This window comes from Grammomys surdaster, unplaced genomic scaffold (assembly GCF_004785775.1).
Source record: "Grammomys surdaster isolate TR1022 unplaced genomic scaffold, NIH_TR_1.0 654, whole genome shotgun sequence".
NCBI classification, from domain to species: Eukaryota; Metazoa; Chordata; class Mammalia; order Rodentia; family Muridae; genus Grammomys; species Grammomys surdaster.
Window position 1 is genome coordinate 117,244 of NW_021605073.1, and position 19,030 is coordinate 136,273.

Genomic DNA, 19,030 nt, shown 5'->3' on the forward strand with positions numbered 1-19,030 from the left:
AAAAAAAAATTAAAAAATAAATAAAGATTGGTTTATTTATTTTATGTATATGAGTACACTGTAGCTGTCTTCAGACACACCAGAAGAGGGCATCTCATTACAGATGGTTATGAGCCACCATGTGGTTGCTGGGAATTGAACTTAGGACTTCTGGAAGAGCAGTCAGTGCTCTTAACCGCTGAGCCATCTCTCCAGCCTGGCATTTTTCTTTTAAGAAAAAAAAAACACTGGTAGTTTTACTTTTCTTATAAATAGAATTTAGCAATGATATCAGAATCTACTGTACAGCTGTGAATGAGTGATGCAAAAACCTGTATAATACATACATGTATTTTAAAGAATTATTTTTATATGTATGTGTGTGTGCTTCTGTCTGTCTGTGTATTAGGGGGTTGTCACTTGTGTGTTGGGTGACCATGGAGGCCAGAAGAAAGTATTCAGATTTCTTGGAGCTGGAAATACAGGCAGTTATGAGCTGCCTGGCATGGGTACTGGGAATCAAACTTGTGTCCTCTGGAACACCAGGAATCACTCTTGATCACTGAGCCATCTCTCCTGCTCAATATATACCTTTAAAAATAATATTAATAGCCTCTGGGCAGTGGGGGCACACACCTTTGTCAGGCAGAGATAGCGGATTTCTGAGTTTCAGGCAAGCCTGGTCTATAGAGTGCATTCCAGGTTAGCTACATAGAAACGCTGTCTTGAAAAACCACTACCAACAACAATAACAACAAAACAGCAATAAAAGCTAATTTGTCAGAACACATTGCATAAATAACAGGCTCATTTAATGTAATGCTAAAAGCAGCTCCCAGTGAAGAATTAAGTGTTTGAACTTTACCAGTGCTTAGGTAATTTCAAACAAATGTCTTACTCCTTCTGGGCTTGTTTCCTCTTCTCCAAAACAAGAATAATAATGCTTATCATCAGTTTATTGTATTCATAAAAATGGGACAGAGTGGAGTTGGAGAGATGGCTAGGAGGCTAAGAGCACTGACTGCTCTTCCAGAGGTTCTGAGTTAATTCCCAGCAACCACGTGGTGGCTCACAACCATCTGTTATGGGATCTGATGCCCTCTTCTGGTGTGTCTGAGGACAGTGACAGTGTACTCATATAAATTAAATAAATAAATAAATATTTAAAATGGGACAAGGTTATGGTAAACAGCCAGCACAAACCTTGGCATGTAATTAGCAATGGAAGATAGAGAATCTGTGCATGTAGTTTCCCCCTCTTTATGAAAACACACTCTTCCTGCTAGATGGTGGAGCTCAGGCTGAGTCCTAACTGGAGGACTTCTCTCTGTCAGCTCACTGGTACAACTTACTTCCATGGAATTACTACTCAACCTATTTTTTTCTGGCTAATGTTTATACCAATAAGTAAGTGAGCTGTTCTATTTGTGTGTGTGTGTGTGTGTGTGTGTGTGTGTGTGTGTGTGTGTGTGTGTCACATCACAACAAAACCCTGTTTCAGAACTATTCCCTTGCCATACCTACCACACATGGTCATACATTGACAGCCCAATGCAGACTCTATTCCAGCAGAGAGTTTTTGTTTCTCTTTTAAAAAGACAAGTTTATGTATTATTGATAATTTGCACTAAGGGAGGTAAACTCAAGCAAGGTACATCTGGTCTATCATTGGTATAAGAATTGTATTTCAAATATTTAACATTATATCAGGGGTTCTCTTCTGGTTTTCTTCTGTTAGAAATAGAAACTTATATTCAGCCTTTAGAGTGCTTGTGGTTTTATTAAAATTGGAAGGTGTTATTAAAGTATTTTTACCTGGTGTGGGTGTCCGTCCTGAATGCATGCCTTTATGATAGTCAGTACTTGGGATCATCTAGTAAAAGATTTTAAATATGATTTCAAGCTGCTTCCCACTCCAGTTCCCACAGCAGCATTCCCTGTTGTCTGGCATGCTGGGGGCAGACACAGGAGGCTCTGAGTTCAAGGACATCCAGGGCTGCACAAAGCTCCATTTGCTTTGGTTTGAGACCAGCCTAGTCTACAGAGTTCCAGGACTGTCAGAGCTACAAAAAAAGAGCAGAGCATAGTCTATGGATATGAAGGTTTAAGTTTTGGAGATAGTAAAAGTTCAAGAACATTTGACTCTTACAGATGACCTGGCTTTAGTCCTTAGCACTCACATGACTGCCAACAACCATCCCACTCCAGTTCTGAAGCATCAAGTGCATTTTTTGTCTCTGTGTATATATGGCACTGATATGGAAGCAAAACATCCATAACAAAAAATTAAATGTTACTTTGTAGGGGGAAGGGCCTGGAGAGTTGGCTCAGCGATTAGAATCACTGACTGCTCTTCCTTTGTCTTGGGTTCAATTCTCAGGAACCACACAAGACTCACAACTACCTATAATGGAATCCAGTGCCCTCTTGTGTCTGAAGACAGTGACAATGTACTCATAACACAAAACAATAAAATCTTATAAAAAATATGATTTCAACAGCTAGTTTGTTACAGACTTCATTAAAATGTTAGGTACTGCTCAAGAACAGCTCAATATTTTTATTTCTTTTCATTTTATTTATACTATTTTAAGTTAAAGACTGTTTTATGAGACAGTCTTATGGTAAAATTTATTGATTAAGGTAATTGAGAAAAACAACAAATGCTCCTTGATTTAGGATAAGGTTATGTTCTAATAAACTCTTAACCTGAAAATGTATTTAAATACGTCTAACCTACTAAGCACCATAGGGTACCAATGCAAATCCTCTGAAAATGATCCAATCTTTATTTTTGTAATCCAGAAATTTACCTTTGTGAACTGAAACTCAGGGTGCACTACTGCTATTCAGCTTCACAAGAAAGTATTGTACAATATATTCCAAACTTGAGAAAATTCAAACTATGGTTTGTACTGAGTGTGGATTGCTTACCAGCATGACCAAAGGCCTCATGGATGTCAGCTTTATTTATCTATCTATTTATTTGTATTAATTTATTTATTTTGTTTTTTTCCGGACAGGTGTGTAGCCCTGGCTATCTTGGAACTCACTCTGTAGACCAGGTTGGCCTCTTACTCCAAGATCCTCCTGCCTCTGCCTCCCAAGTGCTGGGATTTAAGGTGTGTACCACCGCTGCTTGGCTCCAGATTTCTGTTTTAATTAGTAACGGTGATATGAGTATTTTCATAAATTCAAATCCTAATATCCCTTTTCACAGGTGATTTCTCACTATCAGTGTAAAGAACAACGAGATGCCCACCGATTTGAGAAAATCAGCAACATTATTAAGCAGTTCAAGCTGAGCTGTAGGTAAGAGACTTTATAAATGTGAACTATTAGTTTCTGGATAATATTTATCATTTGTGAAGTTTAAGGAAACTGTAATTTATGTTTACAGTGGTTTGTTTAATCACATGAAAGTTTAGGTCTAAGGGAGCCTACAAGTGAGTGAAGTGTCCTCCATTGTCCTTTAAAAAAAAAAAGAACCCAAATCCATGGATTATGTGAACCAAATTGATACAGGAGAATATATAAAAATACACAAGTCAAACATCCCTTATAGATGTTTGATACCATTTGGGAAATAAAAATAGAATATCCAAGAAGGCTTTGAAAAGGAATGTGAAACTTGTGACCTGGTGAAGGAGAAAAGCCTAGATTTTTAAAAAGGAAACGTGGTTGCTGTTGCTAAGAAGGAAAGAATGTAAGACTTGGCAACATCTAAGTAGAACTGCTCAAAGTGTAGGCATGGGGTGGGGGTGGGTACAGACATAGGAAAGAAAGCTGAGTTGATATAAGAAAACCTATCTTCAATAGAAACAGTGAGCAACTAATTGGGAATATGCACACTGCTTCCACTGGGATCAAGGGTACTAATAATACCAGGGAAAAGCTGTCCCTTCCTGAGCATGCATGTCATAGGAACAGTGGTCTGAAGACAGACTTTGTAGACACAACTAGGAACTGAGTACTCCATGAGCACTGAGACTTCTGGGGATACCAGGATAGAAATGCAACAAAGGAGTGGGAGTCAGGAGCCCCAGGGTGGCTAACCTGAAGAATGAATGGAAAGCACTCCCCTCAGCACTGCTTGCATAAGCAACACTGTGGCAACACAAGAGAATTATGCTGAACCTGGTATGCTGTTATGGATAGACACAAGTATTTGAGGGCAATGTGTATGGGTCATTAGCAAATAAACATCGGCAGTCTGCGTTTAAAGACAACAGTAAATACAAGTATATGACAGAAGTAAATGCAAGTATAGACCCTCCTTTCACATTCCCTCAAAGCCCTGGACTCACAAAGTTCCTCACAGAAACTGGGATCAGGAATAATCCAAAGATAAGGCTGTAGCTGAGAGATGGATTGTTTCACACTGGGAAACTCCTACAGAAAGGAAGTGCAACAGATAAACGTCTTACAACAGGGAAGAAATACTTATTATAATTTGCTTAGATTGCAGAATCTAAAAGCTGTCTGTCTACAGATGCAGCTAAAAGAGACAACCAAAGTGGAGAGGAACTGTACTCATCCCAAAGGAAGAAATTCCCAAAGGAAGAAATATTATAATAACAGTTGTGTCATTTTGCTTATAATTTTCATGTAATTATTCATTTACATGCTTGTATTTTAGTTGTTTAATGGTTTTCTTTTGATTTACATCCTACATTATATACATTTTTTATAATGATCTTTCCCCACACTTATTTTTGGTTTTCTCTCTTGTTTCTTATGCCTGTAGCCCTGTACTTTCCTTTTATTATACTTTACTTCCTTCGTTCCCTTTCCCACACCCCTTCCTCTTCTTTCCTTTTTTGTTATTAATAACCTTAGCTTTAAACAACTAAGATACATTTCCCCATAGTATTCGAGTCTTGAACCTTAAAGACATAAATGGCCGGGCGGTGGTGGCGCACACCTTTAATCCCAGCACTTGGGAGGCAGAGGCAGGCAGATTTCTGAGTTCGAGGCCAGCCTGGTCTACAGAGTGAGTTCCAGGACAGCCAGGACTACACAGAGAAACCCTGTCTTGAAAAACAACAACAAAAAAAGACATAAATGAAAAGCAGAAGGGTTTTTTACAGCAAGCTAACATCAGGATTGCTGTCAAACTATTGTTTCTGTTACTGGACTGGCTTCCCCTGCTAAGTAATTGTGAGGACTATAAACCCAACTGAAGGCAGCTCACCATGATGACTCACATAAAATAAACAAAACCAGTAAGAAAAAGAAACAGTATAACTAGAAGCCATATCCCAATAGAGATAGAAAACACAGGAAAGCATCACCAGAGAGAGACTGAGCCACTGTATACATCTGCTCACAGTTCCTCCATACTGGAAACCAAAGATGGTGAAATACCTGAAATACCACAAAAAGCCTTCCCCTTCACACTGCTGACCTTGCCATCCATTTTGATAGCTTTAGTATCTAGGCCCTGAATTGATTTCCTTACTTTGATCATCTGGTTATTTGAGTCCTCTACTTGAGCATTGGTATTTCTTAAAAGTAGGATTTGAAAGGCTTTTTTGACAAATCAGCCAAAAATATAAAGCAAGGAAACACAATCAAAAGCTGTGAGGAGAAATCAGAATATAACAAAATGCCTTTTTAAAAAAAAATTAAGATTTATTTATTTGTTTGTTGGTGGTTTTTTTTTGTTTTGTTTTGTTTTGTTTTGTTTTTCGATACAGTGTTTCTCTGTGTAGCCCTGGCTGTCCTGGAACTCACTCTTGTAGACCAGGCTGGCCCAGAACTCAGAAATCCACCTGCCTCTGCCTCCCAAGTGCTGGGATTAAAGGCGTGCGCCACCACTGCCCGGCTATTTGTTTATGTATATACATGCTCTATTAACATGTACACTGCATGCCAGAAGACACCATCAGATCACATTATAGATGGTTGAAGCCACCATGTCGTTGCTGGGAATTGAACTTAGGACCTCTAGAAGAGCAGTCAGTGAGCCACTTATCCAGGCCCCTCATAAAATCTCTTCTCACTAAGCTTAAAAGCTGGAAAAACATAGCATGAAATATTTTAAGCCCTGAAACCAAACAACTGACAACTAAAATTGGCTAGATCCAGGAAAGCTATCTTTTAAATTTAATGGAGAAATAATACAAGAAAAAGAATACTATACACAATAAAAAGATAGTCTCAATCATGGGGTCACAGGAAGACTAAATTCCATGAGGAGAAGATGCAGAAAGAAGAGCTGGGAAGGAGCCCATCTCATCTAAACAATAGAATAGCTCCAATAGGAAATAGTAAACATTAAATGTAATGTCCTTCAGTTCCTCACTTAACTGCTGCATACAATAAGCTTACCTTACTGGCAAGAAATCTATAAACATATAGCCAAAGAGTAGAAGTCTACTCAAGCAAATGGAAGCATAAAACCGGCTAACACAGCCATTCTGATGTTTGATGGGGCATGGTTCAAATGGAAATTAGTCAGAGGAGATAAATGAAGACACTATATAAAGAAGGACTTATCAGGACTTTATAAAAATTGTAAATGTATATGCAGTAAGTGTTACTATGCCTAATTTCATAAAACAAATATGAAAATTCAGATGGGTCCTAATACTGGTGCTATTAATATTCATCTTTAGATATGTCATCCAAATAAATGTCAGAGCTATACTATATCACCGATTAAATGTTTTTTCAGATATCTGCAGAATATTCCATCTGTCATCCATGGAATACACATTCTTTTTAGCAGTCCATGGAACATTCTCTGAATCTGATCACATTATAGGCTACTAAATAAGCCTTAACAAAAGAATTAAAATATTTTTTTGTATTTTGTCAGATAATAGTGGCGGGACCAAAACTAAAAAGACAAACAACAGAAACACAAAGAAATTGTAGATAACGTATATTTTCTGGGTATTAGACTAAACTAAAATAGACTAAAACACTGGGTAATAGCCTAAATCAAAGAAGAAGTTTAAAAGTTCTTCAAGTCAAATGAAAATGATTGTGCAACTTACCATTATCTCTGTATATAGCTAAAGCAGTTCTAAGAGAAAAGTGTATAAGCTATGAGTGTTTACATTAGCAGTTAAAGACATCTTGAATATCAGAGATGGACCTTGAGGTCTTAGAAAAACAAGAACTGGAAGGTTTCCAGTCAACCATCCTCTTTCTCTTCAACGAGGCAGCCCAGAGGCAGACAGTCTTGAGGTTGAGCCCAGTGACACCATTGAGACTGTTGAGGCCAAGATCCAAGACTAGGAAGGCATTCCACATGACCAGCAGAGGCTGATATTTGCTAGCTAGCACCTGGAGGATGGCTGTACCCTGTCCAACTACAACATCTAGAGTCCACCTTGAACCGGGTACTATGCCTGTGTGGTAGCATAATTGAGCCATATATTTAGCAGCTTGCCTGAAAGTAAAATTGTGACAAGATGATCTGCCACAGGCTGAAGAGATGGCTCAGTGGTTAAGAGCGCTGACTGCTCTTCCAGAGGTCCTGAGTTCAATTCCCAGCAACCACATGGTGGCTCACAACCATCTGTAATGGGATCTGATGCCCTTTTCTGGTGTGCCTGAAGACAGCTACAGTGTATTCATGTACATAAAATAAATAAATCTTTTTTAAAAAAAGATGATCTGTTGCAAGTGCTAGGCACACCTGCACCTTTGTATAATCAACTGTTGAAAGAAGTGTGGTCATACCAACTTCTGTGCCCCACAAAGAAGGTCAAATAAAGCTGGGGCCATACCTGGACCATGACCCAGGACCAAATACAGTCCCCTTCTATTGACTTGGAAAATGAAAAAGAAAAAGAAAAAAAGGAAAAAAGAAAAACAAGAACTAGGCAAATCTAAAAGCAATAGGGGGCAAGAAATAATAAGTATCAGGGCAGAAATTAATAAAATGGAGACTAAGGGCAAAATATGTTCCCTTATAAGTCTTGATAAGAATTGATAAACCAATAGCTAAACTAAAGAGAAGAAAAAGAATCAATAGAATCAGAAATATAAATGGGAATGCTCCAGCTGAGTCTAATAAAATCCAGGGTATTTTTAGGGAACACATTGATAATTCTATTCAAAAATAAAACCCTGGAAAATCTGCAAGACATGGGTATGTTCCTAAATATTTATAATCTACCTAACCTGTCCCATGAATATAAAGGGAAGGAATGCTACCAGATTAATTCTATGAAACCACATAAGGATGCACCAAAAATAACCTAGACCAGTTTTCCTGATGAACATGGATACAAAAATTATCAACAAAATACATCAAAACTGCCAGGCAGTGGTGGTGCACGCCTTTAATCCCAGCACTTGGGAGGCAGAGGCAGGTGGATTTCTGAGTTCGAGAGTTCGAGGCTAGCCTGGTCTACAGAGTGAGTTCCAGGACAGCCAGGGCTACACAGAGAAACCCTGTCTCGAAAAACCAGAACAAAAAACAAAACAAAAAAAAATCAAAACTAAATTTTAGAACACACTATGATTATAACTATGATTATATACCATGACCAAGTTGCTTCCATCTCACACATGCAAAGTTAGTTCAAAATATGTTAATAAGTATAACATAGTATGTAAATGAACATAGGGATAGAACTCACTCAATTATATAGCAGGTGCAGGAAAGGCCTTTGGTAAAGTTCAGTAACCTCTCATGATAAACGCCTGAAAAAAACTCAGAATAAAAATAATGTATCTCAGCATAATAAAGGCTATGTATGTCAAACCAACATGCTACCAAATGGGGAAAAATTGAAAGCATTTCCTTTAAAGTCAGGAATTATAAAAGGGCACCCACTTCTTCCATTTTATTCAGTATAATGATGAAAACCAGAGACAGACTACTGAGAAAGAAAGAAAGAAGAAGAGGAGGAGGAGGAGGAGGAGGAGGAGGAGGAGGAGGAGGAGGAGGAGAGAGAGAGAGAGAGAGAGAGAGAGAGAGAGAGAACAGAAAGAAACAAAAGGAGTAAAGGAAAGAAGTTATTTCTATTTGCAAATGACTATTCAACTGCATAATTGTTTTATTAACACTTTCAACAAAGTAACAGGATTCTAAATCCACATTTAAAAATCAGTAGTCATCGAGCCTGGCGGTGGTGGCGTATGCCTTTAATCCCAGCACTTGGGAGGCAGAGGCAGGCAGATTTCTGAGTCCGAGGCCAGCCTGGTCTACAGACTGAGTTCCAGGACAGCCAGGGCTACACAGAGAAACCCTGTCTCGAACCCTCCACCCCCCAAAAAATCAGTAGTCATCATATAAACATATAAAAGTAAGAAGGAAATGGAAGAGGGAAATGGTGTGATTATAATCTCAACATTTTTTTTAAGTAGTCCCTCCATACAACAATAATGAACTTACTGAGAAAGAAATCAGGAAAGAAGTCACATTCACAGTTGCTACAAAACAAAGTAACCAGCTAATAAATAAATTAATTAATGAAAAAATAAAGTAATCTAAATTAAACTGGAAAAAGAAAGTGAAAGACCTCTAAAATGAAAACTTTCAAAGCACAGAAGACTGAAGAAGACACTAGTAGATGGAAAAACATTTCATGCTCATAGATTGGCCATACTAATATTGTAAGGTAACCATATTACTGAAAGCAGTACAAAGATTTATTACTGTTCACAACAGAATTCTAATTACAGTCTTCACAGAACTATAAAAGCCAACTCTAGAATTCATATGGAATCACATAATCCTGAGTAGTCAAAGTAGTCTGAAGCAGAATGATCAGCACTTAAGGTATCACAGTACCTGATCTGAAATTGTACTACAGAGCCATGACAAAAAAACCTCTGATACTGACTCTAAAGCAGATACATTGATTGATAATATAATATAGACCAGTGGTTCTCTACCTGTGGGTCAATACCCCCTTGGTGAGTCAGATATGTCAGATATCCTGCATATCAGATATTCATATTACAGTTAGAAAAAATAAAGTTACTCAGTAGTAACAAAGGTAATTTGGGGGTCCCCACACATGAGAAACTATATTAATGGGTTATAGCATTAGGAAGGTTGAGAACCACTGGTCTACAGAGATACTTACACATCATCCATGTTATTGCTGATCTACTAACAGGATTTTCATACTATATCCAGCCTTGATGCCCATCAAGAGATTCACAGCTAAAGAAAACGTTGTGCATATACAATATGGAATATTATCCATCATAAGGAAAAGGAAAATAAATAAAGTGGGAGTACTATGTTAAGTGAAGCTACTCCCATGTTTTTTCTTATATGAGGAATCTCCATGTGACTGTGTGTCTCTCTGTGCAGGTCATAAAAATAAGAAATAGGACCATTAAAGAGTAGGAAGATATCTTAAGTTTGATTTGGGGCTGAAGGGACTCACAGCAGTGAGGGGTGAGGATTCTGAGAGAATGGGAAAAAGTGTGTGTGTGTGTGTGTGAGAGAGAGAGAGACAGAGAGAGAGAGAGAGAGAGAGAGAGAGAGAGAGAGAGAGAACATAATGAAACCCATCACCTTGTATGCTAATTATAAGAACTATTAGCCAGGCAGTGGTGGCACACGCCTTTAGTGCCAGCACTTGGGAGGCAGAGGCAGGTGGATTTCTGAGTTCGAGGCCAGCGTGGTCTACAGAGTGAGTTCCAGGACAGCCAGGGCTACACAGAGAAACCCGGTGTCGAAAAACCAAAAAAAAAAAAAAAAAAGTCAAGAACTATTAGAAAATCTTTGGTAGCACTCTTTAGGCCCTTTTTCACTTCTGAGTCTACATCATTGACTGTCTAAACATGTTAAGTTTAACAATATATTTTCCATAGAAATTTAAAATGTGGTGAATTAAGATACAGTGCTATAAAAATATCTAATATAATAAGCAACTTCTTTTAATCTTTTTTCTTTAACCACTGTTTTCCTTTCTCCTGTAGCAAGCTGGCTGCCTCTTTCCAGAGTATGGAAGTGAGGAACTCTAACTTTGCTGCTTTCATTGACATATTTACATCCAATACTTACGTCATGGTCGTGATGTCTGATCCATCCATTCGTAAGTTTAAACTTGGCTGACACAGTTTCAAAGTCATAGAGTTATTAAGCAAATCCCATAGAGGTAGGACTTTACTAGATATTTTTAAATTATTTTATAGTGGGGATAGTTGCACAGTAACATAAAGGTACTTAATATCACTGAACTGTCCCCTTAAACATGGCAAGCGTGGTAAGCATCTTTTATATATTACACATAAATAATGTATAATATACATAGTATACATGAATAATGTATAACATATATATATATATATAGCTACAGTTAAAGAAATTAGTAATAGTGGTAGTAGTGGTTGAATAATTTTATTTAATAGGTGTATATTTTGGAGCTGATAAATAATTTTTCTCAGGTATTGTGTTTTTTCTTCATGAGAACTTAAGAAAGCAGATCACTAAATTGACAAGTTTTAAAGAAATGGGAACCCAGATCTGGAACTTTTAAAAGACAAGCCATTTAAGCTCTAAGTTATGAAAAGCTGAACCATTTTGTGGATCACATGTTCTACAGCCGCATATTTCTGTTATGGGTATTAAGGGGGCAGTATTTGTTATTTCCATACTGTAGACCCATATCTACTACAGTCATTAGACTCAATGTTCTTACAGTGCCTCCAAAATATTCCCATGTATTTAAATTATCTCTTTTCTCCTGGTTTTATCTAGATTAGGTTAATATTTAAAGGTAAGATAAAATATTGAGGTTTATTCTATTAGTCTCAAATCAAAAGATTGTGACGTTTTATGTTTAGGACATGTGCAAATCTGCTTTACAAATATAAAACCTTGATAGTTTGAGGCTTTCTGCTCCTGTGCTCTGGCACACACAGAAGGATTTGGATCTTTTAATTGATTTGCTTTTACTAGACAGACATTCTTTTGACTGCCCTTCTTACTCTGTTGGGTGTCTCCCTACCCCACCCTCAGCTTCTGCAGCTACTCTGATCAACATCCGCAATGCCAGAAAACACTTTGAAAAGCTGGAGAGAGTGGATGGACCAAAACAGTGTCTTCTCATGCGCTAAACATTGCCGAATATTGTTTCACACAAAAAGATTGAAACACTGTTTCTTAATTTTATTGTTGTATTCGTATATGTAGGCTCTGAGATATTGTGATGCTTACCACTTCTGTATTTCTTCTCTACTCCCCAGTCTTAACGTTTATCTTTGAATGCTATTTATTCAAATAGCTTGAGGAGTTAGAAGATGAGGTGTCTATGAAGTTGATGTAACGTATACGTAGACGATATATGTAAGTGTTCTGATAACATGATTCTAATGGTGTTTAAGTGTTCTGATAACCCGCTTTTAATAGTTGTGTATGCCAAAGTCTTTCCCAGCACCTCTTGTATTCATTATCAAATATATACATGTAAGTTGAAGTATTACTGTTTTCTCAGCATGAATTAAAAATATTCCGTAACTCAACCAGGCAAGGTAGCTCATGCCTGTGATCCCAGCATTTGGGAAGCAGAGGCAAGAGGAATGCTGCAAGTTTGAGGCCAGCCTGTCTACACAGGGAAGCCTAGGCTAGGGATATATATCAAGGTCTTGTTTCAAAAAAAAAAAAAATATATATATATATATATATATATATATATATATATACCTTAACTTCAAAGTAAATAAACTTCTGCTGTTAGGGATTCCAGTGTCTGTGTTTCTTTTTCTTATATCTTGAACTTTTCACTAAGAGCAAAAAGATTCATTTATGCTAAAAAATAGAACGTGCTTACTGGGGGAAAGTATAAAATAGAGTTAATTAAAGAATGGAGCCAGATTTTAGCCTCACGTTCCAGTTAAGAGTTTAAATGTCTGATACCTGTGATATCTGAATTTTACAGTAAAAAGGAACACACAAGAAGCTACTGAGCAGGATAATTATGTGAGTGACTTCAATGTTTAAAAAGTAATTTGTCTATACTGTATAGACTGACAATACTTGGAGAAGCTATATTAGTAATCAAGGTCTGATCTAGATTGTAAGTCTCTGGTACTGCTGAGATGGCTCAGTGGGTCAAAGTTCTCACAGCCAGGCCAGGTGAGCTGAGTTCGATTTCCACAAACTATAGAGTGGAAGGTGAAGACTGTTTTTTGCAGGTTGTCCTGTGATCTTTCTACGTGTGCCCACATATATAAGCATATACACAGAGAAAGATGGAATAAATAAAATATTGAAAGATTAAAAGTAGTTCTAGGAAGAAACTAGAGAATGAATGAATAAAACCTGGATAAAATAGTAAAATATACGGGCTGGAAAGATGCCTCAGTGGTTAAGAGCACTGACTGCTCTTTCAGAGGTCCTGAGTTCAATTTTTAACAACCACATGGTGGCTCACAACCATCTGTAATGGGATCTGATGCACTCTTCTGGTGTGTCTGAAGACAGCTGCAGTGTACTCATCTAAATAAAAAATAAATAAATCTTTTTTAAAAAGAAAGTAAGATATACAAGATGAAAATTTTTGAGGTCCAACAGTGGTTACTATTTTATTTATATATTCTGTAACCAACTAGGATGGACCTTAAAACATTAACTAGAGTTGCCGTAGCCTCAAATCTTTTCAGTTTCCCTTAGCACAATAACAGGACACAAACACGTGTTTAGAGATACACAGCCCTATAGACTCATCTCATTGTTCCTGCACTTCATGGTACAAAATGTCTTCTGGTGCCAGGTGCCAGGCTATATGCCTTTAGGCTACATAGAGAGATGCTGCCTCAAAAAAGTAAAAGTAAATAAATAAATAAATAAATAAGAAAAAAACAACAAAAGAGAAAGAAATATCTTCCAGGATCAGTCTCACTATATCTTGGTTTATTATTCCCAATTGAAAAATAAGTAGTTTTTATTAAGTAGGAAATAACGTATTTTTAAGTAACCTATGTTCTTACCGACTCAAAAGAACATCATGGGAGTAATTTTAGAAGATGTATGTAGTAAAATAAAAAGACCAAATGAATGGAGATCTGCTCTGTGACTGATGAGAGTCATGCTTTAACCTGTTCTCATCTTTAGTGTATACAGTGGGATTTCAAAAGCTTTCTTTAAGTAGGTAGATAAGACAATGAAAGCATCCATATGGCAATGTGGATAAAAATAAAAAGTAGAGATGTGAAAATAACCCAAATGAAGTGACACTTCCTATACTCATATGTGAGTTGGATGGAACAGTGGTTCTCCAATGTCAGTATACACCACAATCACTTGGAGATAGCTCATTAAAAAACATTCAATTCTTTGGCCCTAACATGGTTTAGCAGGTAAGAGCACCTTTTGCTTTTGTATAGGATCTAAGTTTGGTTCCAATACCCATGTGGTGGTTTGTGACCATGTGTAAATTGAGTGCCAGGGGATCCAGCATCCCTCTCTTGACCTCTGTAGGCATCAGCCACACATTACATGTATATATGTGGGTCCGTTTCCAGATGTGTACCACGAGGATCTCTGACTGGGCTGAGGACAGGGTGTGATTGGCGGCTGCCTGACTTCCTCTGTCCACCGGCGCCCCGGGAGGGACAACGGGGAGCAGACAGAAGAGTCTGCTTCTGTCCCTGCCACCAACTGCGTCTCAGTGTCTCAGCGGCAGCGGAGAGGGGAAATGTGTTACAGCTCTTTGAAAAGTGTTACAGCTCTTTGAGGTGCCTCGGTGAGGCACCAGCTGGTTGGCGAAGAGGGGAGGGACGGCGAAAGAAGCTCTCAGATGCGGGAAGAATCTCGCACACCTTTACTTTTGAGCTTGGCCTGTATATACAGTTTTGGGGTGGGGTTAAGGTCTGACAGCAGGTAACCTCTATTGGCTTGGTCTGAGAGCTTGGGAATGCCTCATCTGCATGATGGTGCTACTCCTACATGATCAATGACCATGGACCTCTCTGTGGGAGGGACTGTGGAGAGCTGAAGCTGAGAGAGCCAGATGTCTGGGAAAAGCCAGAATCACCTTCCGTCCCACTGGCCTTCTTCAGGCCAGGGTGCCAGGGTTCTAGAGCTCTTCTACCAGGCTTTCCGGCCTTTTCTCATAGCTCACTGTCATATTCAATATATATATATATATATAATCTAAAAACATAAATTGCTGTATGAGGCCCATCTTGAAAGCTCCATTCAATAGGTTTGGGTGGGTCTCATGAATCTATATTTCTAACAGGTTTGCAAGTGAGGCTGAAGCTGAAACTTCTTATCCAGGGACTACATTTTAGAAACCATTGCTTCAGAGAAAAGAAGAAATTAGGTGTGGGAGTAGTTGAGGCAAAACATGTTCAGCAGACATTGTACTAAGGGGAAAAATCATATCACTGTTTCTCAAAATGATCATCAAGTTTGAGATCAAACAGAATTCTTTTAGATTGAAAAAACCCAAAGCTTGGGGGTGGAGAGATGGCTCAGTGGTTAAGAGGACTGACTGCACTTCCAGAGGTCCTGAGTTCAAATCCCAGCAACCACATGGTGGCTCACAACCATCTGTAATGAGATCTGATGCCCTCTTCTGGTGTGTCTGAAGACAGCTACAGTGTATTCATATATAATAAATAAATAAATCTTTAAAAAAAAACCCAAAGCTGGGCGGTGGTGGTGCACACCTTTAATCCCAGCACTTGGGAGGCAGAGACAAGTGGATTTCTGAGTTCGAGGCCAGCCTGGTCTACAGAGTGAGTTCCAGGACAGCCAGAACTACACAGGATTTAAACCAAAAAAAAAAAAAGAAAAGAAAGAAAAAAGAAAAAGAAAGAAAGAAAGAAAAGAAAAAACCCCAAAATTTGGAAGCTTCTACTTTATAGGCATTATATTACAAATGAAAGTAGTCATTAGTGTCAGGAGAGTGTAGATACTGATTCCTACTTAACCTGGCTTTTTTTTTCACTTTCTATTAGTTTACTAACTCTATAAAGTGTGAAGGGTTAGCCAGATTACCAAACAAAAACAGTAACTACTTAAGTATGAAGCTGAGTGTTATAAAGACTATCTTATTTTGATCTTCATGAGGACTCTATAAGTACTCTTATGACTGTTTCATTTTGCAAGTTAGAAAACTGTTTAAGGTAACTTAAGCACAGTTATATGCTATTGGAGAAGCTATAGGTTGGACTACAGTAATCTAATCCACAACTCATTCACATACTCGAAGTTATTTGGCCTTCCTGAACTTCATTCTTCTTTAATGATGGAAAGTTTAAGGTGCCCTCATGTGTGTGTAACTTGTCTATCAGCCTACCTCTGTATCTGTTCTATAAAAATAGTAAAGCAGACACAAATCTTTCTCATTTCTTTTCCCCCGGGGCTTTACTGAATGGAAAAGAAACTCTCACAGGGGCTAGAGAGATGGCTGCATAGTTAAGAGCACTGGCTGCTGTTCCAGAGGTCCTGAGTTCATTTCCTAGCAACTACATGGTGGCTCACAACCATCTGTAATGGGATCTCGCGCCCTCTTCTGGCATGCAGGTGTACATGCAGATAGAGAGCTCATAAAAATACATCTTTATTTAAAAAAGAAACTCTCACAGTAGAAGATGCAAAATACTCACCAGGCAACCAAAAGGAAAAACTCTAGAGCTGAAAGATTTTTGAAAAAGCAATTTTGTAATCTGTAAGTTTTCCCTTAACTGCTACTGTGAAGGATTATAGTCCCCACTTCCCTAGAGCCCTTTTAAAAGGAGAAACAAAATGTGTGTCCATTTTAGGTCTCCAAAAACAATGCTTTACAAAACACAGCTTATGACTTCCTACTTAAATTTGGGGCTTCTCTTTAAAACAGGAACACTAATTCCTCACTAACAAAATCACAAGTCTTATAACTGTAGTCAGAAGATATTTTGTTCACAATGTATTATGTTTCAAATAATATCTTCAGAGCCCGAGACAAACCCAGAGAATCTGTGGTCTCACATATTAATAAGGGAGATGGACAATTTCCAATCAAGTATGCTATATTGGGAGAAAGAACTACTATGAAAAAAATGAAAACACTATTGGAGGAAGACTTGGAGGTAGGTAGAATAATTACCCCATCCGAATTCCTTGAGTTTGTCAATGTGTCACATAGCAAGGAGATGTTAAAATTATATATATAATTAAAGCTACTGACCAGCTTAAATAAGATTTCTTAAATAAGATTTTCTTAGGTGATTCGTTTAGCACAGCATACATCATACAAGGGCCTTTTAAGCTTCTATGAAGGACAGCAGGACAATCAGTATCAAGAGTGACCAAGAAAGGTTGAAATCACTGTTGTGGAGCTTACAAGTGGAAGTGAGGAGGGCTGGAGATATGGCTCAGTGGTTAAGAGCACTGACTGGTCTACCATATGTCCTGAGTTCAATTCCCAGCAACCTCATAGTGGCTCACAATCATCTGTAATAGGATCTGATGCCCTCTTCTGGTATGTCTGAAGACAGCTACAGTGTACTCATATACATAAAATAAATATGCCTTTTTTTTTGGGGGGGGGAAGGTTCAAGACAGGGTTTCTCTGTGTAGCCCTGGCTGTCCTGGAACTCTGTAGACCAGGCTAGCCTCGAACTCAGAAATCTGCTTGCCTCTGCCTCTCAAGTGCTGGGATTAAAGGCATGCGCCACCACTGCCCGGCTTTAAATATATCTTTAAAAAATGCAAAATAAATTAAAATGGAAATAGATAACCACAAGCCAAGAAATGTGTGGAGCCATTTAGGAAATAACAGTTCTCTCCAACTGGCTTAAGAAGGAAATACCCCAGTTAACACCTGGAGTTTATACCTGTAAAACATATCATTCTTCTGACCTCCAGAACTATAATAAATTTCTATTATTTCAAGCTTTGAAATCCATGATAATCTGTTAAAGCAACAAATGAAAATGTATTTGAGATTATCTAGAAAAAAATAGGTAGGGTGTGTGTGTATGTATGTGTGTATGTGTATGTAAATATAAGGGGTTGCCTTATAACTTGGTAACTATATGGTTATCTGAGAAGTTCTAGGGGTCTATAGTTGGCAAACAGGAAACACATAGGACAGCCAGTCATGTTTCAGTCTGAGTTCACATATCACCAGAACCTTGATCTGGAGTCTATCTTCTGGCCCTTGTGATCTCCATTCAAAGAATTCTGATGAGATACAGAGATTATAATGTCAAAGATAGACACAGTTGGTTTAGAATATACAATTGTGGGATGAGGACAAACAATGGCCAAGAAAACCAGAGCCTTAATATGCACTTTAGGCAGGCTGAATATTATTTCTAAAATATCTCTAGAATAAGCAGTGATTCATGCAGGACTTTGTCTGATAAGCCTATTGGGTTATGTCTTAGTTACTTTTCCATCGCTATGATAAAACAACATGCCCAAGGCAACTTATAGCACAAACCATTTTCTTGACCTTTTAGGTTCAGAAGGCTAAGGGTATTGTGGTAGGCATCATGTAGCATGGGCAGGCAAGCAGTAGACATGCTGCCCAGATTAGCACCTGAGAGCTCACTTGTCTATCAGATCCCAGGAAGCAGAGGGTGAATGGGCAGCATCATTTGAAGCCTCAGAATATCTTCTATTATTTCCCAAACAATTTTACCAACTGTAGACCAAGTATTCAAACATATGAGCCCATTAAGGGCAATCCTCATCCAAACCACCACAGGTTGTCTTACAATAGAGGAAATGATAATTCTTTATTAGTAATCTCATAAGGTTTACAGGTCCTGTCACCAGGTATAAATAGTTACCTATTTAACCTTTCATGCAATTAAGGATGTCATATTTCCTCCCAGGGCCTGAGATATGACTCAGGTCCAATTTTTTTAACCGCTATTAAAATTCAATGTTTTCTGGATTTTTTCCAAGCAGTCGACTATGAAGAAGGTATCCAACCCAAAAGTACTCCAAGCCTCTAATATCTAACCAGGCGTCTAATACAGAAGCTAGAGAAACAACAGAACTAAAGGTATGAATTCCAATCCAGACGCTAGTCCAAGAAAGCTAGTGTTAGTTTAAAAAGGAAGAAAAAAATGACTACCCCACTTATGACAATCAGACTGGTCTGTTGATGCCGGAAGGATTATT

The 19,030-nt window shown here is 38.1% G+C and overlaps 1 protein-coding gene across 2 annotated transcripts in view; it reads left to right on the forward strand.

Moving 5' to 3' along the window:
* Window positions 1-12,644, forward strand: part of Rragb (Ras related GTP binding B) — a 33,641-nt gene extending 20,997 nt beyond the window's left edge. Inside the window, exons 9-11 of one of the 2 annotated variants that reach the window (XM_028781995.1) lie at window positions 3,200-3,291; window positions 10,882-10,997; window positions 11,924-12,644. In XM_028781995.1, the coding sequence (XP_028637828.1) occupies window positions 3,200-3,291; window positions 10,882-10,997; window positions 11,924-12,021 (306 nt within the window). In that variant the 3' untranslated portion in view covers window positions 12,022-12,644. The remainder of the gene's footprint in view (window positions 1-3,199; window positions 3,292-10,881; window positions 10,998-11,923) is intronic. The other variant, XM_028781996.1, reaches the window with a different exon arrangement.
* The last annotated feature ends 6,386 nt before the right edge of the window (window positions 12,645-19,030 follow it).